Genomic DNA, 18737 nt, shown 5'->3' on the forward strand with positions numbered 1-18737 from the left:
AGTTCCTCACACTCATAAGTCTCTTTCGCAGATGTTTCTAGGTAACATGAAGTGGTTCTACCACAGCATCACTCAACCTTTTTAAAATGTAAGAGGCCCTTGGATAAAGCCTCACTTTTGAAAGACACCTAACATCACGGGGAGGTTCTATAAACTCATTCAAAGAAAAATAAAGATACCACAAAGGGTTCTAAACTGAGCGATCCCGTGGAAGAAACAGTTTTGGTTCCTTAAAGAACCTTGTTTGAAAAAGTGTGTGAGAGTTTTTGATGTTTTTTCAGTTTTTGACAGAATTTGAAAATACCTTTTACTTTTTACATTGTCTGTAAATTTCATGATGAATGGGCGAAAAGAAACGACCCAAAATGACTTGGGAAGACATCTGGTTCCATTGACTTACATTAAAAGTAAAGTATGTTCTGTGAAGTTACCATTTTGGAGGTACAGGGTTTTGTTCCAACAACAGCGATATGAAATATGAATGTTTTATCTGTTAACAGGATGTAGTAAACAGGGTTTAGTTTTCAGCAGCAGCCACCAGGTATCAGTGTCAGCAGCTGTGCGGAGTGAGAAAATCATCTCCTTTTTGGCTTCTCCCAATCCCACACTCAACCTCTGCCATCAGCATTCAGCACTACTGAGATTACATCAGCACTGATAGGGCTCCCACACAAAGTGTGTGTGTGTGTGTGTGTGTGTGTGTGTGTCTCAGATGAATGTGCAGTATGTGTGTGATCTATTGGCTGAACTGGTTTGTCCATCTGAGGAATGTACATACCCGCTCCCTCACATGCAGGTCCGCCACACCCCACTCTGAGCTTACAAACTGACAGCTCACAAATACACAAACCACTCAGAGGTCCACACTGTCTGCGTCTCCTCCCTGCTGGAGCAGTGATGAGTAAGCGTGTTAACGGCATGTCCGCTGTGCGGAGCTTCAGTAGCCACTCACTGGGCTCGTACCCCCGAATTGGAGAGACCATACCGCGGAGAGGAAGCTCCTATTTTGGTTTTGGGGATGCTCCGATTCCGGGGCTGCCTGTAAAGGCCGTGACGGTGGACAGGAACCTGCTGACCCCGCTGCAGCTGGACCTGGACCCCAGCCTACATGCGGTCAGACTGCAGGAGAAGGAGCAGATCAAAACACTCAACAACCAGTTCGCCTCCTTCATCGACAAGGTGAGATTAGCCAGTGAGTTCAGTGCTGCAGAGTTTGGTTTTTCCTTACTCTTAAATTCTTGAAGGGTTCTTTGAAGTGATGCCATGCAAGAACCACTTTTGGTTCCCTAAAGAACCATTCAGCGAATGGTTCTTCATAAAAGCATTTTTGTAAATGAGATGGAATGTTTGTATAACAAATAATGCTTTTATCTAGAACCAAGAACCATGTACACAAAAAAGTGCCACATGGGGTTGTTTGAAGTAAAGTCAAAGAACCATTTTTTGGCTGCGTTTAGAACCTTTCCACAGTTCTATAGAAAATCATTTACGCATGCTTTGCCGTGGTGTAACCCACACAATCCAACTGCACTGCTGGTAATTTAGGAAAACATACGCACACATTATCTAAGCTGATTACCCTCCTGGGTCGCAGAGCCTATCCCAGCGTTCATTGGGCGGAAGGCAGGAAACATCCTGGACAGGTATAAAGGAAAACAAAGGTTCCTAAATGGTTCCTGGCTTAGATGGATGGTTCTAGGAGAAATATATTTTTGTTATACAACCTTTAAATTATGTTTGAGTTCTTTGAACTTTAAACATGTTGTTCACACTCACACCTGTCTTATCTAAAAAAAGGGCTCTTTAAAGAACCATCCACTGAAAGGTTCTCCTACCAAAGAACCATTTTTAAACACCTTTATTCAGTTATTTTGAGTATAGTAAACTGGCTGATCATGAGTAGCTGACTATAACTAAGGTCAAAGTAATTCTCTTAAAAAAACTCTGACTTAAAAATAAATACTAATTCACGTGGAATCATCATCATCATCATCATCCATATCATCATCATCATCCTCATCATGATCATCATCATCATGATCATCATCCTCTTCATCATCCTCATCATCATGATGATCATCATCCTCATCATCATGATGATCATCATCCTCATCAGCATCATGATCATCATCATCCTCATGATCATCATCATCATCTTCATCATCATCTTCATCATCCTCATCATCATGATGATCATCATCCTCATCAGCATCATGATCATCATGATCCTGATCATCAAGATGATCATCATCATCATCCTCATGATCATCATCATCTTCTTCATCATCATCCTCCACATCAGCATCATTATCCTCATCATCATGATGATGATCATCATCCTCATCAGCATCATCATCCTCCTCAACATCATCATCCTCATCATCATCCTTATCGCGATCATCATCCTCATCAGTATCATCATCCTCATCATGATCATGATCATCTTTATCATCCTCATCATCAAGATGATCATCATCCTCCTCATCATCATGATGATCATCATCCTCATCAGCATCATGATCGTTCTCATCATGATCATCATCATCTTTATCATCCTCATCATCATCATGATGATCATCATCCTCATCAGCATCATGATCATTATCATCCTCATGATCATCATCATCTTCTTCATCATCATCCTCCACATCAGCATCATTATCCTCATCATTATGATGATGATCATCATCCTCATCAGCATCATCATCCTCCTCAACATCATCATCCTCATCATCATCCTTATCGCGATCATCATCCTCATCAGTATCATCATCCTCATCATGATCATGATCATCTTTATCATCCTCATCATCAAGATGATCATCATCCTCCTCATCATCATGATGATCATCATCCTCATCAGCATCATGATCATTCTCATCATGATCATCATCATCTTTATCATCCTCATCATCATGATGATCATCATCCTCATCAGCATCATGATCATTCTCATCTTGATCATCATCATCTTCATCATCCTCATCATCATGATGATCATTATCCTCCTCATCATCATGATTATCATCATCCTCATGATCATCATCATCTTCTTCATCATCATCCTCCACATCATCATCCTCATCATCATGATGATGATCATCATCCTCATCTGCATCATCATCCTCCTCGACATCATCATCCTCATCATCATCCTTATCATGATCATCATCCTCATCAGTATCATCATCCTCATCATGATCATGATCATCATCCTCATCAGCATCATGATCATTCTCATCTTGATCATCATCTTCTTCATCATCCTCATCATCATGATCATTATCATCCTCATGATCATCATCATCCTCATCATCATAATAATTCTCATCAGCAGCAGCAACAGCAGCATCATTTCTCTCATGTTCTTTCTCTCTGAATCTTTCTCTCTCTCTCTCTCTCTCTCTCTCTCTCTCAGGTACGTCACCTGGAGCAGCAGAATAAGATGCTGGAGACTGAGTGGAAGTTGCTGCAGGGTGAGACACATTCTGACTCCAGGCTGGAGCCCATGATGAAGGTCTACATCAGCACCCTGCAGTCCCAGCTGGGCGGCCTGAAGCGAGACAAGGAGCGACTGGACACTGAGCTCCGCAGCGTCCACCTGCTGGTGGAGGACAACAAACAAAGGTTAGGCATTCAGAACAGATCCTGAAAGTGGTCCATTTACCCATGTAGCACTGGGCGGTATTGATACATTTCAATATATTTGCCTTTAATAAGGTAAATGAGTCCCTGCTCGAATGAGTCCCTGCTCCCTAGCACTGTTGCCTCACACCAAGAAGGGCCTGGGTTTGACCCTCTGGCTGGGTGACCTGGGTCCTTTCTGTGTGGAGTTTGCATGTTCTTGCTGTGTCTGTGTGGGTTTCCCCTGTTTTCTCCAGGGGAAGACATGCAGTCAGGCTAACTTGGCATGCTGCATTGCCCCTTGGTGTGAGTATGTCTGTCTGCCCTGTGATGGACTAGGTGTATCCTGCCTTCCAGCCAGTGACTCCTGGGATAGGGTCCAGCTCCCCTTGTGACCCAGATGGATAAGCAGCTTAGAAGATGTGTGCGTGAAAGCTTACTCAGTATTGGAAAAGTTAACCAGAAAGAGAAGCTAGTTTTTATGTATTTTAAACTGTTCTTTAAAAAGAATCTGAAGCATCCATTTAAGTCCACAGTGTCAAGTCTTATCTGAGAAGGGCTTGTGTGACTGCAGGTGTTTGCAGGAGCTCACATGATGAATTGTTTGAAGACTGAGACTAATTGATTAGACAAGTGGAATCAGGTGTGCTCCTGCTTGTTTGTAATGGAAAGTTGCAACCATACCAGCTATTCAGGGATAAGATTGGGCACCCCTGATGTAGGGAAACTGTCAAGTTGGTGTAAAAAGCATAAAATAGCTTTGAAAAACAAAACATTTGGCAAATGGGACATTGCTATTTTATAAGTATTACAGTTGGAAGTTTTGAATGCCCCCAAATGACATGTATCGTTTGTAAGTTAACACATCCTCTACATGGAACACATTCATAAAATATGAAATGTGTCATAGCTATCGCACAGGCCACATTTCGTGTTTTTTTTTTTTTTTTTATTCTGTTTCAGGTTAAATTGAGTAAATAAGCAGTAAGTGTGCATAATGTGCAAAGATTAACTAGAGGATGACTTCAGCACACTGTCTCATTAAACACACCTGATTCAGCTCATCGGCTAATTTAGCAAGGCCTTCATAACCTGAATTTAAAGCATAAGATGAGGTTAAGCGCTAATATGTGCAGATTGACATGCCTGATCTATAAAAATTATTACTAAAAAATTATCAGTAAATCTAAAATAGTAGCACAATATATCAGTATGTCACCCAGTGAGCCACAGAACTGAACCACACAGCATTTCTCTGCCAAAGCATTCCTGTTTCACTTGAGCGGCTAATTAGCATTGTGGAGCAGGAACATTGTTCAAACGCAAGTCAGATCACTTTGAATGCAAATGACACACCATGAGATAAACATCATTGCTAATAGCTCAGAGGCGAGTTAGAGAGTAATGTCTGATAGACGAATGAGGGGCAAGGCTGCTCAGGAGCTGTGGTTTTAAGTTTGGCTGCCAGTTAGTGCTGGGCCATGAATCATCTGGTATAGACCCGCAAAAGTGAGTTCTAGTTTTAGCAGCAGAGACATAATATACACATTAAACATACTTTGCTAGGTGCTTCAGACTGCTGTAAAGGTGAAGTTCATAATAATGTTGTATGCTCAAGAAATTTTTGCATATTGGTTTGAGGATACTTGTTCTGCATCGTTTATTTACATATATATATATATATACAGCTTTAATATGTATATATATATATATATATATATATATATATATATATATATGTGTGTGTGTGTGTGTGTGTGTGTGTGTGTGTGTGTGTATATATATATATATATATATATATATATATATATATATATATATATTGGGGCTAGGTCCGCCTGTAAATCTAGACTTCTATATAAATTATTTAAAAATAATAAATTTATTTATCTATTTAAATGCTTGAATTCTGAAAGTCAATGTGAATCAGGAATCTAATGCTAGCTTTGGTATATATATATATATATATATATATATATATATATATATATATATATATATATATATTGCAAGGCTAGTGTTAGATTTCTGATATGCATATGTGTGTATATATGTGTTTGTGAGGGCTGAGAGAGCCAGACAAAAGCAGAAAACGTAGCAAGTGAGCTGTTAGCCAAAAGGTGTGGCAGAGCAGCTGGTTAATAAAGCTGTGTCTCTTCAGGTGAACGCTATACGTAAAAATGAGAAGAGCAGAACAAACTGTCTCAAATAAAAGCAAGCTGTATCAGATTAAAAGCATTCTTGTAGCATAGAGTAGCAGTGCGGTTCATTAACTTTATTAATGAATTTAATCAGATATTCCAGTATATTTTGAAAATATCCTGATATTGAATTTTTATCAACACCCCTTAGTACCAACTAATCCGGGTACGTCAAACTGTGGACTTTCCGAGCCAAAGTGTTGCAGAGATTAATGTTTACCCTCATCTAATCTCTGAATTCAGTTCAAGGCCTTGCTAATTAGCTGATGAGCTGAATCAAATGTGTTTAATGGGTTAGTGTGCTGTCTGCAGTGCTTTGGCCCATAAGGATTGGAGCCTGACACACGTGAGCCAAGCAGTGAGGCAATCCAATGATTATTTATTTAATTTAAATTTAAATTTCATCATTGGACGTGCTGGCCGTAGTCCTTTCTTTTCATTTCCACTGTGAAATGCCTATGAATCCAGACTTCATAAACATTTCAGTTGATTGAATTCTGATCCTAAACGTCAAAATGAATCAAGTCTAGAGCTCGCTTGGGATGAAATAGCATTGGGCCTAACACACTGAATGGCATTACATAGAGGTCACTATCTTTAAAACCCTAAATGCTTCAGCTAAACCCTTTCACAAGAAAAAACTGTGATAAGTGTGTCTAAGAGTTGGATGATTAGTGTGACTGACTGTAAAAATCAGTTTGACAAGTTAAGCCTAAAACTGCAGCTGTGAGCACACACAATGCATTTGACTGCACAGTATGTAAGTACAACTTTCATTGCCGGCTTGACCACATATCAGCTGCCCTCCCTACAGGTACGAAGATGAGATTAATAAGAGAAATGAAGCTGAAAATGCTTTCGTGCTTGTGAAGAAGGTATGACACTGTAGACACGCACACACACACATAGCCATATGCAAAAAGTTTGGGCACCCCTGGTTAAATGATATGTTTTGTTGATTTTGTAACTGAAAATACATACAGAGATCAACTTAAGTAGCACTTTATTTTGAGGGGATCCTTTGTAGATGATCAATAAACTCTTAACAGATTATCAGTAACATGTCACCTACATATCAGTGAAGTAGCAGCAGTGCAGCATCTGAATACAATGAAGTAAATATCCTGTAGATGTTCTGTTGATACAGTACTTACATTAAGTAGATGTTTCCTTAATGTGTTACTTCCATTACGCAAAACCTACCCTTCTCCAACCTCACCCAAATCCTAACCCTAACCTCAACCCAAAACCTAACCCTCACCCTGGGCCTAATCCTAACCCTAACCTTAACCTCAACCCAAAACCTAACCCTCACCCTGGTCCTAATCCCAACCCAAAACCTAATCCTAACCCTCATATGTTTTTGATATCTCAACAGACTTTCAGCGTAGGTTTCATCTAAAAAATACCACTCAAAATAAAGTGTTACCCAAACCTAAGACATTGAAAGGGCAAAGTTTTGCTGAGTTTGACATATTGGAAAAATTAAACATAAAATGAAAATTGTGCCATAATCGTTGCACAGACCACATTTTATAGACATGTTTTTCCAACATGTGAAATTCAACAAATAAACAGTAATTGTGCAGTAAATCATTACAAAACCTGTTTTCACTAATCAACAAAACATATAACTTCATTGGGTGTGCCCATACCTTTGCAAATACCTGTAAAACCGAAATCACTATGATTTGTCTCATTATTTTCATGTCCTGATAGGATGTTGATGTTGCATATCTGACAAAAACTGGGCTGGAGGACAAAGTGTCTGGGATTCTGGAGGACCTGAACTTCTCGAAGGCCGTTTATGAGCAGGTGCTTAAACACACTCTGTTACTTTTACATTTACAATGTTTAGCAGACGCTCTTCTCCAGAGACACTAACAGAAATGCTTTCTTGTCTATTTTGGAAATCTTATCCTGAAACTAACACAAATAGGTCAGGGTTTGTACATTACTAACAATGTAAAGTACCATACCTTGCAATACACTAAGTGAAAATAAGCCACATCCTATATAGAGAACACACACTTTAATGCGTACTTACTGTTATTTGTTGAATATGATGTATTGTAAAAATCATCTGTGCAAAAGTAACACAGCCAAACATTTCATTTGCCCAGTGTTCAAACTTTGCATGTGCAAAAGTTTGTAGACCCCTGTTTATCCAACATTTCTTCAGAAATCGAGGGTATTAAGAGTTAGTTTGTCCCCTTTTGCTGCAGTATTGGCCTCTACTCTTCTGGGAAGGCTTCAGAACAGATGTTGGAACATTGCTGTGAGCATATGATTGCATTCAGCCACAAGAGCATTAGTGTGGTCAGGTACATACAAGAGGTGTCAAGTCATATGACTTGGACTCTATTCTGACTTGAGTGACGAACTTGGTAACCTGAGACTCGACTTGAGAAAATCGAGAAAGATTTGTGACTCGACTTTGACTTCAACACCGATGACTCAGACTTTGACTTGAACTTCAGCCTTAAGACGGACGTCCGGAAAGACTCGGAAAGACTTGAGTGGAAGAAATGTGGAAAGAGTCTAACTGCAGACTGCTACACAGTCGTTCATTTTCTCCTGTATATCTGATATACAGCACCATCAACAGATTGTCTGTCACTGTGCTTATGCCCAGCTTATTTTATTTCGGAAGATAAGCGAAGCATTTAGCATTTTCTCCATTAAAATACAGCCATACACTCCTAACATGCCATCATTAGAAGGCACTGTATTAGTACTGTGTAGCACTGTTACCATTATTCTGTTTTGTGGCCTTAAACTAGCAAAGAATGCAGACTGACTTATTAAGAACTCGAGGGCCTTGAATGAAGACTTGAGTATCTTGACTTGGGACTTGACTCGGGACCTGGGTTTCAAGACTTGAGACTTACTTGTTACTTGCAACTTAGCGACTTGTTCCCACATCTGTCTCGATCCATCTTTCTTTGTCTCTCTGCAGGAGCTGCAGGAGCTGAAGGAGGACCTGAAGGACACCTCTGTGGTGGTTCAGATGGATAACAGCAGGCAGCTGAATATGCAGCAGATCGTGGCGGAGGTGAAGAGCCAGTACGAGGAGATCTCATCATGCAGTCGCCAGGAGGTTGAAGACTGGTACAAGAACAAGGTGAACACATTTATACCTGCTCATCAAGAAGTATCAGGTTAAAAACCACTTAGTACATCCAGCATCAATCAGCATAGGAACGGAAGATTGTAATATCTATTCTTTTGGTCTAAAATAAATACTAATGCTCCAGAGTGAGAGGTGAGCTTTGCAGCAGCAAAGCAGAACTGAATGAAATTTAACACAAAAATTGAATTAGGAGCCAAATGATGTTGACAACAATGGAACTGAGTAAGAAGTAGATACTTTTTCACAATAAACTTGAGTTGAAGTGAATATACAATCATTCAAAAATACTCCATAAAGAAATCCACCAAAGGTGTGAACCTGACACTGAGTAAATATATATGTGATAAGCCGATCCATCTGTTTGGGTTCAGGAGCTGCTTATGACAGCACACACTCACAAACAACACTAAAGTGCAGTGTGTGTATGAACGTGAGTGGGCTAACTTACAATGCTCACTAACTCCTGATTTAATAAAAACAACCAGCCCTTGACTTTATAAAGTGCTTTAAAAAAAGTGAAATGAAATAGTAAAGGCAAATATTTTCAGCTACTGGATCAGGATTAGCGTTAGGTTTAAGGTTAGAAAATGAAAATTCCTAGCCGCAACTGAAACTGAAATTTAAGACCCACCTGGCTAACATTGTAATTTTTCATGCTTTTGAATACATACTGTAAACATAAAAACTACAAGGTAATGAAGAAAATCCCCTATTAATATTGATCAAATCTCTTTTCAACATTTATCAAAAGAAAAAAGTGATGCAATTTATTATAATTTCAACCCCAGATTTCTTGGCCTTTGCTCATTTTCTGTGAAGAGCATATAAAATAACACATTTTCTGTGTCTTCACACTGTACACCAACCACAACTTGTGATATTTTAAACATCTGGTATTTTTACATAAATTGTTATGGCTGTATTGATTTAGAAAAACAATAATGTGGTGATACAGCAGATCACTGAGTAACACATGAACACACAAGGGTTAAAACATGTCATCACTGTCTGACCTTGTATCTCCATTTATGTTGATTTTCTTTTTGACATGATTCAAAACTGATACCAGCTGCTCTTTGCACTGTGTGAAAATGAAATGACAAGTGGACCAACAGAAATGATCCATAATTGTTTGAAATAAAATCTCTTAACAGTAACTTACACTGAAAGTTAAGAATTTCTTTTACTCTACTTCTTTTACTTCTGTAAAGTTACTGTTTTTGGAGAGCTTTGACAGTGCTGATGCATATATATATGTATATGTGTATACACACTATTGCCAGAAGTTTTCACTCACCCATCCAAATCATTGAATTCAGGTGTTCCAATCACTTCCATGGCCACAGGTGTATAAAACCAAGCACCTAGGCCTGCAGACTGCTTCTACAAGCATTAGTGAAAGAATTGGTCGCTCTCAGGAGCTCAGTGAATTCCATCATGGTACCGTGATCGGACACCACCTGTGTAACAAGTCCAGTCGTGAAATTTCCTCACTACTATTCCACAGTCAGTGGGATTATAACAAAGTGGAAGCGATTGGGAACGACAGCAGCTCAGCTACGAAGTGGTCGGCCACATAAAATGACAGAGCGGGGTCAGCGGATGCTGAGGGGCATAGTGCGCAGAGGTCACCAACTTTCTGCAGAGTCAATCACTACAGACCTCCAAACTTCATGTGACCTTCAGATCAGCTCAAGAACAGCACAGAGAGATTCATGGAATGGGTTTCCATGGCCGAGCAGCTGCATCCAAGCCTTACATCACCAAGCACAAAGCAAAGCGTCGAATGCAGTGGTGTAAAGTGCCGCCACTGGTCTCTAGAGCAGTGGAGACGTGTTCTCTGGAGTGACCAATCATGCTTCTCCATCTGGCAATCCGATGGATGAGTCTGGGTTTGGCGGTTGCCAGGAGAACGGTACTTATCTGACTGCATTGTGCCAAGTGTAAAGTTTGGTGGAGGGGGGATTATGGTGTGGGGTTGTTTTTCAGGAGTTGGGCTCCGCCCCTTAGTTCCAATGAAAGGAACTCTTAATGCTTCAGCAGACCAAGAGATTTTGGACAATTTCATGCTCTGTGAGACTGTGAGCCAGGCCTTTTCATCCAACATCAGTGTCTGACCTCAAAAATGCGCTTCTTGAAGAATAGTCAAAAATTCCCATAAAACACTTCTAAACCTTGTGGAAAGCCTTCCCAGAAGAATTGAAACTGTTTTAGCTGCAAAGGGTGGGCTGATATCATAGTAACCCTACGGATTAAGAATGGGAGTACATACGAGTATGTGTTATCAGTGTTATCAGGTGTGTACCAGTAAAATGTGATGTCATCTCTCTTCAGTATGAGCTGGTACTGTCTCAGGCTGAGCAGCGCAATTCAGAGCTGAAGAGCAGTAAAAGTGAAATCTCGGAGCTCAACAGACAAATTTCTCGCCTGCAAGTGGAAATCACCTCAGCTAAAGCACAGGTAACAACCACATCACCAAGGCAACCAGATATAAAGCCGCACACAGTTACCATTGCAACAAATCTCTAAACACCTCTCTGAACACCTATTTCTTTCTTTCTTTCTTTCTTTCTTTGCATATCATTCATTCTATTCATTATGTTCTCTCCATTTCAAACCAATAAAGCCTTTTTATCTTTCTTTCTTTCATTATTAATTAATTACTAATTATTACTTTATAACATGTTTACTGTATAACAAAGTAGATTTATTATACTTTCTAGTAGAAAGTCATAGCTAGATCTGGGAGGATTATGGTATTCTTCCAGCTCTATTACGTGTATAAAATACATTTGCATTTTGATCTCATTCATAAACTCCTCTCATTCATGACAGCACAGCATGTCCAGTTTTACTGTGTAAGCGATGAGGAAATACTGTAAGAACTGTACAGCTATAGGTCCATATTATTTGGATTTTAAATATTTTTTGATAGTTTAGAATATTGTAGAACTGTATATGTGTACATGTGTTTGATCTCTTATTGCCCTCTGCAGCGTGACAGTGTGGACAGTCAGATATTGGAGGCAGAGCGTGCTGGTGAGGAGGCGGTACGTAATGCCAAGCAGCAAATCAGAGAGCTGGAGGAGGCACTGCAGAAAGCCAAGCAGGACATGGCCAAGCAACTCCGCGAGTATCAGGAGCTAATGAACATCAAACTGGCACTGGACATTGAGATCGCCACCTACAGGAAACTGCTGGAAGGAGAGGAGGACCGGTGAGAGAAACGTCATTAATAAACACAAATAAATGCAGCAAGTGGAGGGTAGAAATGGCCTGATAGAGTTATGGGAGTGAGATATTGACTATTTCAGTCAGTGATAGCTATGCTAGCATTTTTGAATGACATATTGCTTTACCCAAGTCATATCACTGGGTCACAAGTAAAGTAATTATTGATTAAAGATAAATAATTTATTCAGCAAGAATTGTTAAGCAGCATTCTTGAAGTTTAGAAATTTGCACAATGGCAGGGATAAGAAACCAATGTCTACTTCACAGAAAGTTATTACATGAAACGATTACAAATATGTTTTGGTTTTTTTTTTGTTGTTTTTTTTGCTGTAGTTCAAGTTTTTAAAATGTCTGGCGAATTACATACTAAGGCTTATTATATGGGACTTCAGTGCAAACAAGTTGAGCTATAGGTTATAGAAGTGCGTAATAAAACATTGGGTCTGCCCGGGGGCCCTGGCCTATTAAAGGCTTACTGTGTGTGTTTACATGTATTTAATAATCTGATAACTGCAGAAAATCAGATTTTGTCAGTAATCTGTATCAATACATTTACATGCACCTAAGTTATCAGATAATGGGGAAACTCCAGGTCTCCATGAGTCAGACAGTAAACGAAATTCTGCTTTACAACAAGCCAATAAACTCATAGAAGAAGACGTGACATAAACATAATGTAAAACTCAAACTTCATACCGTGGCTTTTTAAAAACTTAGCCTGAATATATGAACATACATCATCTAGAAGATGAATACTTTTTAAATCCTTCATTTCATCAAGTGTGTACAAAAGTGTTTTGCTGCGTCTCGCAGTAACCCTGCTTGGTTATTTTCAGGACAGCAGTCTGTTTTCACACAGGCGCAGACTGAGAAATCCGAAAGAAATTTACAAGTAAGAGTTTACAAGCACTGACAAATCTGAGCTAAAATCCAGCTCTCTTTATCAGATTTCTTAATTGGATTTATAGACCATACTCGGATCTAAGAAATCGGAGTGTGCTGTTTACATGACCATTTCAATAATCTGATAACAGTAAAAATCCAATTATGATCGGATTTTTGGGTGCATATAAACACACTCAAGGATTCACTCTTCATTTTGCTTCTATGAAATACATGCACTGAACTGGTACCTGATCCCCCAGTTTAGTGTCAACATTACATATGAAACATAGCATGAGGAAGATGTGTAGCTTCACTGTATTAAATACCAAAGGAAACTTTGTACTATAGATGCTATGACCCCAGGTTTTTCTAACACTGCAAAGAAATCCAGTGTGCTAAGTTTCTCTAGGATGTGGAATGTTCTTCAAAACACACTGCACCTCTCAACAAGCAAATTATATGAATTGTGTTAAAAACTGGTGCAGGGCCCTTTAAGTAAAAAGATCTCTGTACTTGACACCCATTAGAATTGGACAAGAACCTGTTGTGCGTGTCCAGACTGTGCCAAGAAACAGTGAGTATCTGTTTTGTTCACACCTATTATACAGCACAGGGTGTCCCACAAAGGGTTAATATTGGTCCAAGTATCTTTCCCAGTCAATCATCAATAATCTTTTTCTCTGTAACTGTTATTGTTGTTTGTATTGATTGCTTGGTATTGATAGCTCAGAGGTCAGTCGATCAGCTTTTAGTTGTTAGCAGAGTTCAGTTTAAGTCTATTGGGTCCTGTCATGTTTCTTTATGTGAACTGAGCTATGTCTTTTCTAGGCCATGCTGTGCCTCAGAAACCCAAGTCTCATCCTAAAGTCCTCATTAAGATGATCGAGACTCAGGACAACACCTTCTTCTCTGCTCAGGATTGATATAATGCATTCAGTATCTTACCAGTGCATCTATAACAGCCAGACAACAGCTGCTCCTCTGCCTCACCTGACCACTTCATCTCTTTCATTTGTGAATGGTTTTGGGAGTTCATCTTTGAGAATTTGTCTCTGATGTGCAGAACCTCAGTAAAGGTGCATTTATGTATATTGTCTTTCAATACTGAGCCATTTGTGTCCTTAAATGAAATCAGGTGGCTGTATGAGTGATGTGAGTTTGAGTATCAGGAATATGTCTGATTGTGTGCGTGTGAGTCAGTGAGTTTTTAGCTCATTCATTTATCTACACTGTTTTTAAAAAACGCCACAGTGGGTTCTTTGAACAATACCATAGAATCACAAAACTGGGGACCTTCCAGGCCGAAATGTTGAGGAGAGATTAGCGTTTACCCTCTGCTGTGAATTTAATTCATGAAGGCCTTGCTTTGTTTAATCACACAGCGTGCTGAAGTCTGCAGTGTTTTGCCCATGAGGACTGGACTAGGGTCTGACAGGTGCCATAGAAGAATCACTTTTGGTTCCCCAAAGAACTATGTCTGAAAAAGAGATTTGTGAGTGTGTCACAGGGTAGTCTTGCTGTTTTCTAGTTTCTAGCACTGCAAGATTATCTAAAAACCATCAACTTAAGGGTTTTTTTGGGAACCTAAAGTGGTTCTTCTATGGCATTGCAACTTTTTGGGGATCTGTAGTTTTAAGAATATGTCTTTAGTGGATGAACAGATCTTTACACAACAAGATCTGAACACATACCATGTTCGTTCTTTCTTTCTTTTTTCTTTCTCACCTTACTTTTACTCTATTCACTACATTCCACTACGGTCCACCCTCTAATAGCATAGGAACTAATGTTTGTTAAGACTCTGTTCTTCTCTTTCTGATGCAATTTTGGTACAAAATAAAATGATGAACCTCAGAAGACAGAGGATGTAACCAAATGCAAAGTGGTACACATGCAGTCACCAATGAAATCAAAGGTACACAGTCCCTGAGCGAGTACTGCAAAACCTGACGGTCTCTGTAATTAAATTTGGTCAGAACACCGTGAAGGAATTTCAACCTTCATCCTTGTAGCTATGCAGAAATTACCCCAAGCTCTATTTAAAAAGCTAATGATTTAAATGTCATTGTTTTCTTTATGCTGGCATGCTTGTCAGGCGAATGCCACAGGAGCATAAAAACACGCCAAGAACTTTGTATCTCCATCTCATCTGACTGTCTGTGGTTTGTAGGCAACATGATCATAATTGCAGTCTACAGTACAGGATTCCTACCACTCTCTTTCTATTATCTTACATACAACCCGCTTCAAGGCCATATAGGTTCAAAGGAAACATTGTTCTGAGAAACAGAAACTGGCTTGATAAGATTCCAAGCTAAACAGCTGGAGCGTAAGACAGACCAGTCTGTAATGAAGCTCATTACCATCCATAAATACTTTTGAACTACTGGCACGCACGCTCACCTTCCACATTTTATTAGGAATACCTGCTCAGTCATGCAGTCATGTAGCTGTATGCAAATTTCAAAGAAGGTCCTGCTTCTCTTACATAGATCAAACTTTCGACTCAGGACACCTGGCAGCGTCCATAACACTTGTGCTAACAGACTAAAAAGCGGTGGCACATTTGAAACATTTTAAATGTTTAAAGTTAAACCGGTTTGACAGGGAGTTCAGTGCACACATAGTTACATGTTTGAGAACTGATAATATATGAATGCAGGCCAATTTAAAGCAAACAAAAAGTAGATCCTGGAAGCCATGCTTAGAGCAACCAAACCAGGGAAATTCTTTAGTAACTGAATGTTTAAACGGCAGGTTGTCATGCACAGCAAGAAGGAGATGAAGCGGCTCCTTCAGATGAGCTAATGCTAATTAATCTTATAATCTTGTTTGTCAGAGCAATGGCTGTGTTTGAAGTAATAGCCTGTTCAAGTCATGATTGTGCCCGAAAGTAGTAATATGCAGTATATGTCCAACATGAATTTACCCAGTAGACTGAGGCCAAATCCTATTTCTCATTTTTATCCTTACCCCTTGTTTTCAAGTGTTTGGAATCTTCCCCTATGAAATGGGACAGCCCTCAGAATAAGAAAGAGTGCTTCACTGACAGGCTAGTAGCGGCACTCTGTAGGAAGGTAAAGCTGGAGCTTATAAATGAAATGAAAGGAAATGTGTTCTGCTGCTGCTTTCTCTGCTGGTCTTGAGGCAGATTTGCTTACCTTGTCTATTTAATAAAGTTAACTGACTGCATGGATAACAGGGGTGACGCAGTAACTTAATAAAGTTATAAAATAAAAGGTCTCAACCAAACAATCAAGTGTGGAGCAGCACCACTGAATATTCATTCAAACTACTTTACTATTCCAAAAGTATGTGGACACCTGGCCACCACACAGCATCTTGTTCCAAAACCATGGCCATAAATACGGAATGTGGCTTAACAGCGATTCATCACTCCAGACAACACTTCCACTGCTGCAGAGTCCAAGGGCAATGCTTTGCATCACTCCACCTGACACTTGCCATTGTGCGCTGAGATCTTAGGCTCAAGATCAACTGCATGGAAACCCATTTCATAAAGCTTCTGATGCACAGTTCTTGTGCTAATGTTGCTTCCAGAGGCAGTTTGAAACTCGGTAATAAAGAATGCAACAGAGGTCCAGCACTCAGTGAGTTTGCATTTTCTACTGCTTTGTGACCAAGCTTTTGTTGTTCCTAAATACTTACTTTTCACAATTTGTAGCACTTATATTTGACCAGGGCAGAACCAGCAGGACAGAAATTTTACCAACTGAATTGTGGCGATGAGAAGAAAACAAAACATTCCATTTTGTTATGGTATGTTAAGTCAGCAGGCCAAATATGTCCACACATGCTGTTAAAGCCCTGACCTGCCAGTGGTTACTAAGCAATTATTGAAGAGCTCATGAAAATAGGGTGGGTTTTGGGATCAGTCCAGATAAAGTATAGCCTGTAATACAGCCAGCACAAATCTATGTGTTCACAGTTTTGTCACTGAGCTCTGAGTTTCTTCTTCCACAGAGTTTAATCCAAATTTTTCTCAGCTTCAGGAATGGAATGAAACAGCACCATCCTCCACTTGGCCAGGATTTTATACATTCCTCAGCAATACAACCCCATTTCCAAAAAGTCGGGACGCTATACAAAATGTAAATAAAAACAAAAGTGTGGTGAAGAAAAATCTGGTGGAACATCTAATAACTAATTAAGTAAACTGGCAACAGGTGTGTGACATGATCTGATATAATAAAGAGCATCCCAGGGTGGCTGCGTCTTTGAGAAGTAAACATGGGAAATGCAACAATTCAAGAATAACGTTTCTCAATGCAAAATAACAAAGAACATATTTCATCATCTATGGTACATAATATCATTAAAACAATCTCTGTATGCAAGGGACAAGGCCAAAGATGTGTTCTTCGGGCCCTCAGGTGGCACTGCATTGAAAGCAGACACAATTCTATAGTAGAAATCACTGCATGAGCTCAGGAATACTTCAGAAAACGACTGTCTGTCAACACAGTTCAGAAGTGCATCCACAAATGTAAGTTAAAAAAGAAGAAACTATATATAAACAGGATCCAGAAACACCGCCACCTTCTCTGGGCCTGAACTAATTTAAGATAACTGAGACAAAATGTAAAAGTGTACCAACTAAAAAATTTTAATTATTTTTGGAAATCATGGACACTCATCCTCTGGTCTAAAGAGAAGTGGGACCATTCAGCTTGTTATCAGTGCACAGTAGAGGTGGATTAGTGCATGTGGCATGGGTAACTTGCACATCTGTGAAAGCACCATTAATACTGAATGATATACAGCTTTTGGAGCAACATTTGCTGCCATCCAGACAACGTCTTTTTCCTCTAGGGCCTTGCTTATTTCAGCAATGTCAAACCACATTCTGCATGTATTACAACAGCATGGTTCCTTTGTAAAACAATCCAGGTGCTAAACTGGCCTGCCTGCAGTCCAGACCTGTCACCCACTGAAAACTTTGGGAGCATTATGAAAAGAAAAATATGACAAAGGAGACCCTGAACTGCTGAGCAGCTGAAATCGTATACCAAGCAAGAATGGGAAAACTTTCATTATTAAAACTACTGGCCTCCTCAGTTCCCAAACGCTTACAGAGTGTTGTTAAAAGAAGAGGCAATGAAACACAATTGTAAACATGCCCCCATCACAACTGTTTTGAAACGTGTTGCTGGCATCAAATTCAAAGTGGGCATACATGCATTTTCTCCTGCAGTTTCAAACTACAGTCATAACATAGCTAAGAAACATTAGAAGTCAGTAGCCACTTAAATGGCCTTCTTAAGTACATCCCCAAGACTTTCAACTCGCTTAAATGGCATCCAGGTCTTTATTAAGTGTCATTTAGCAAATATGTCCTAAACCACATTGATAAGTCTGCATGACCTTAATACAGGCTAACGTGTGCTTTAGTGTGTTGAGAAAAGTTTTTATGGAAAATCATTATGGAAAAGATTTGGGTGACTATTGGCTCCTAATATTTCTTAGCAATGTTAGCCTCGTTAGCCTCATTCAGGATTTCTTCTGAAATCAAGGCTATTAATAGGACGTTTATCCTCCTTCGCTGCAGTAACAGCCTCTACTCTTCTGGGAAGGCTTTACACTAGATTCTGGAACATTGCTATGAAAATATGATTGCATTCAGTCACAAGAGCATTAGT

General features: G+C 39.5%; 1 protein-coding gene across 1 annotated transcript; it reads left to right on the forward strand.

Moving 5' to 3' along the window:
* Window positions 1-832: 832 nt before the first annotated feature.
* si:dkey-222n6.2 (keratin, type II cytoskeletal cochleal) lies at window positions 833-14166 on the forward strand. The gene is made up of 9 exons (XM_017720454.2): window positions 833-1179; window positions 3419-3627; window positions 6640-6700; window positions 7545-7640; window positions 8785-8949; window positions 11293-11418; window positions 11955-12175; window positions 13605-13651; window positions 13906-14166. Exons 1-9 carry the CDS (start codon window positions 898-900, stop codon window positions 13998-14000), a joined length of 1302 nt encoding a protein of 433 aa, XP_017575943.1. The 5' UTR covers window positions 833-897; the 3' UTR covers window positions 14001-14166.
* Window positions 14167-18737: the final 4571 nt, after the last annotated feature.

The sequence above is a fragment of the Pygocentrus nattereri genome, chromosome 28 (genome assembly GCF_015220715.1).
Source record: "Pygocentrus nattereri isolate fPygNat1 chromosome 28, fPygNat1.pri, whole genome shotgun sequence".
Classification (NCBI taxonomy): Eukaryota; Metazoa; Chordata; class Actinopteri; order Characiformes; family Serrasalmidae; genus Pygocentrus; species Pygocentrus nattereri.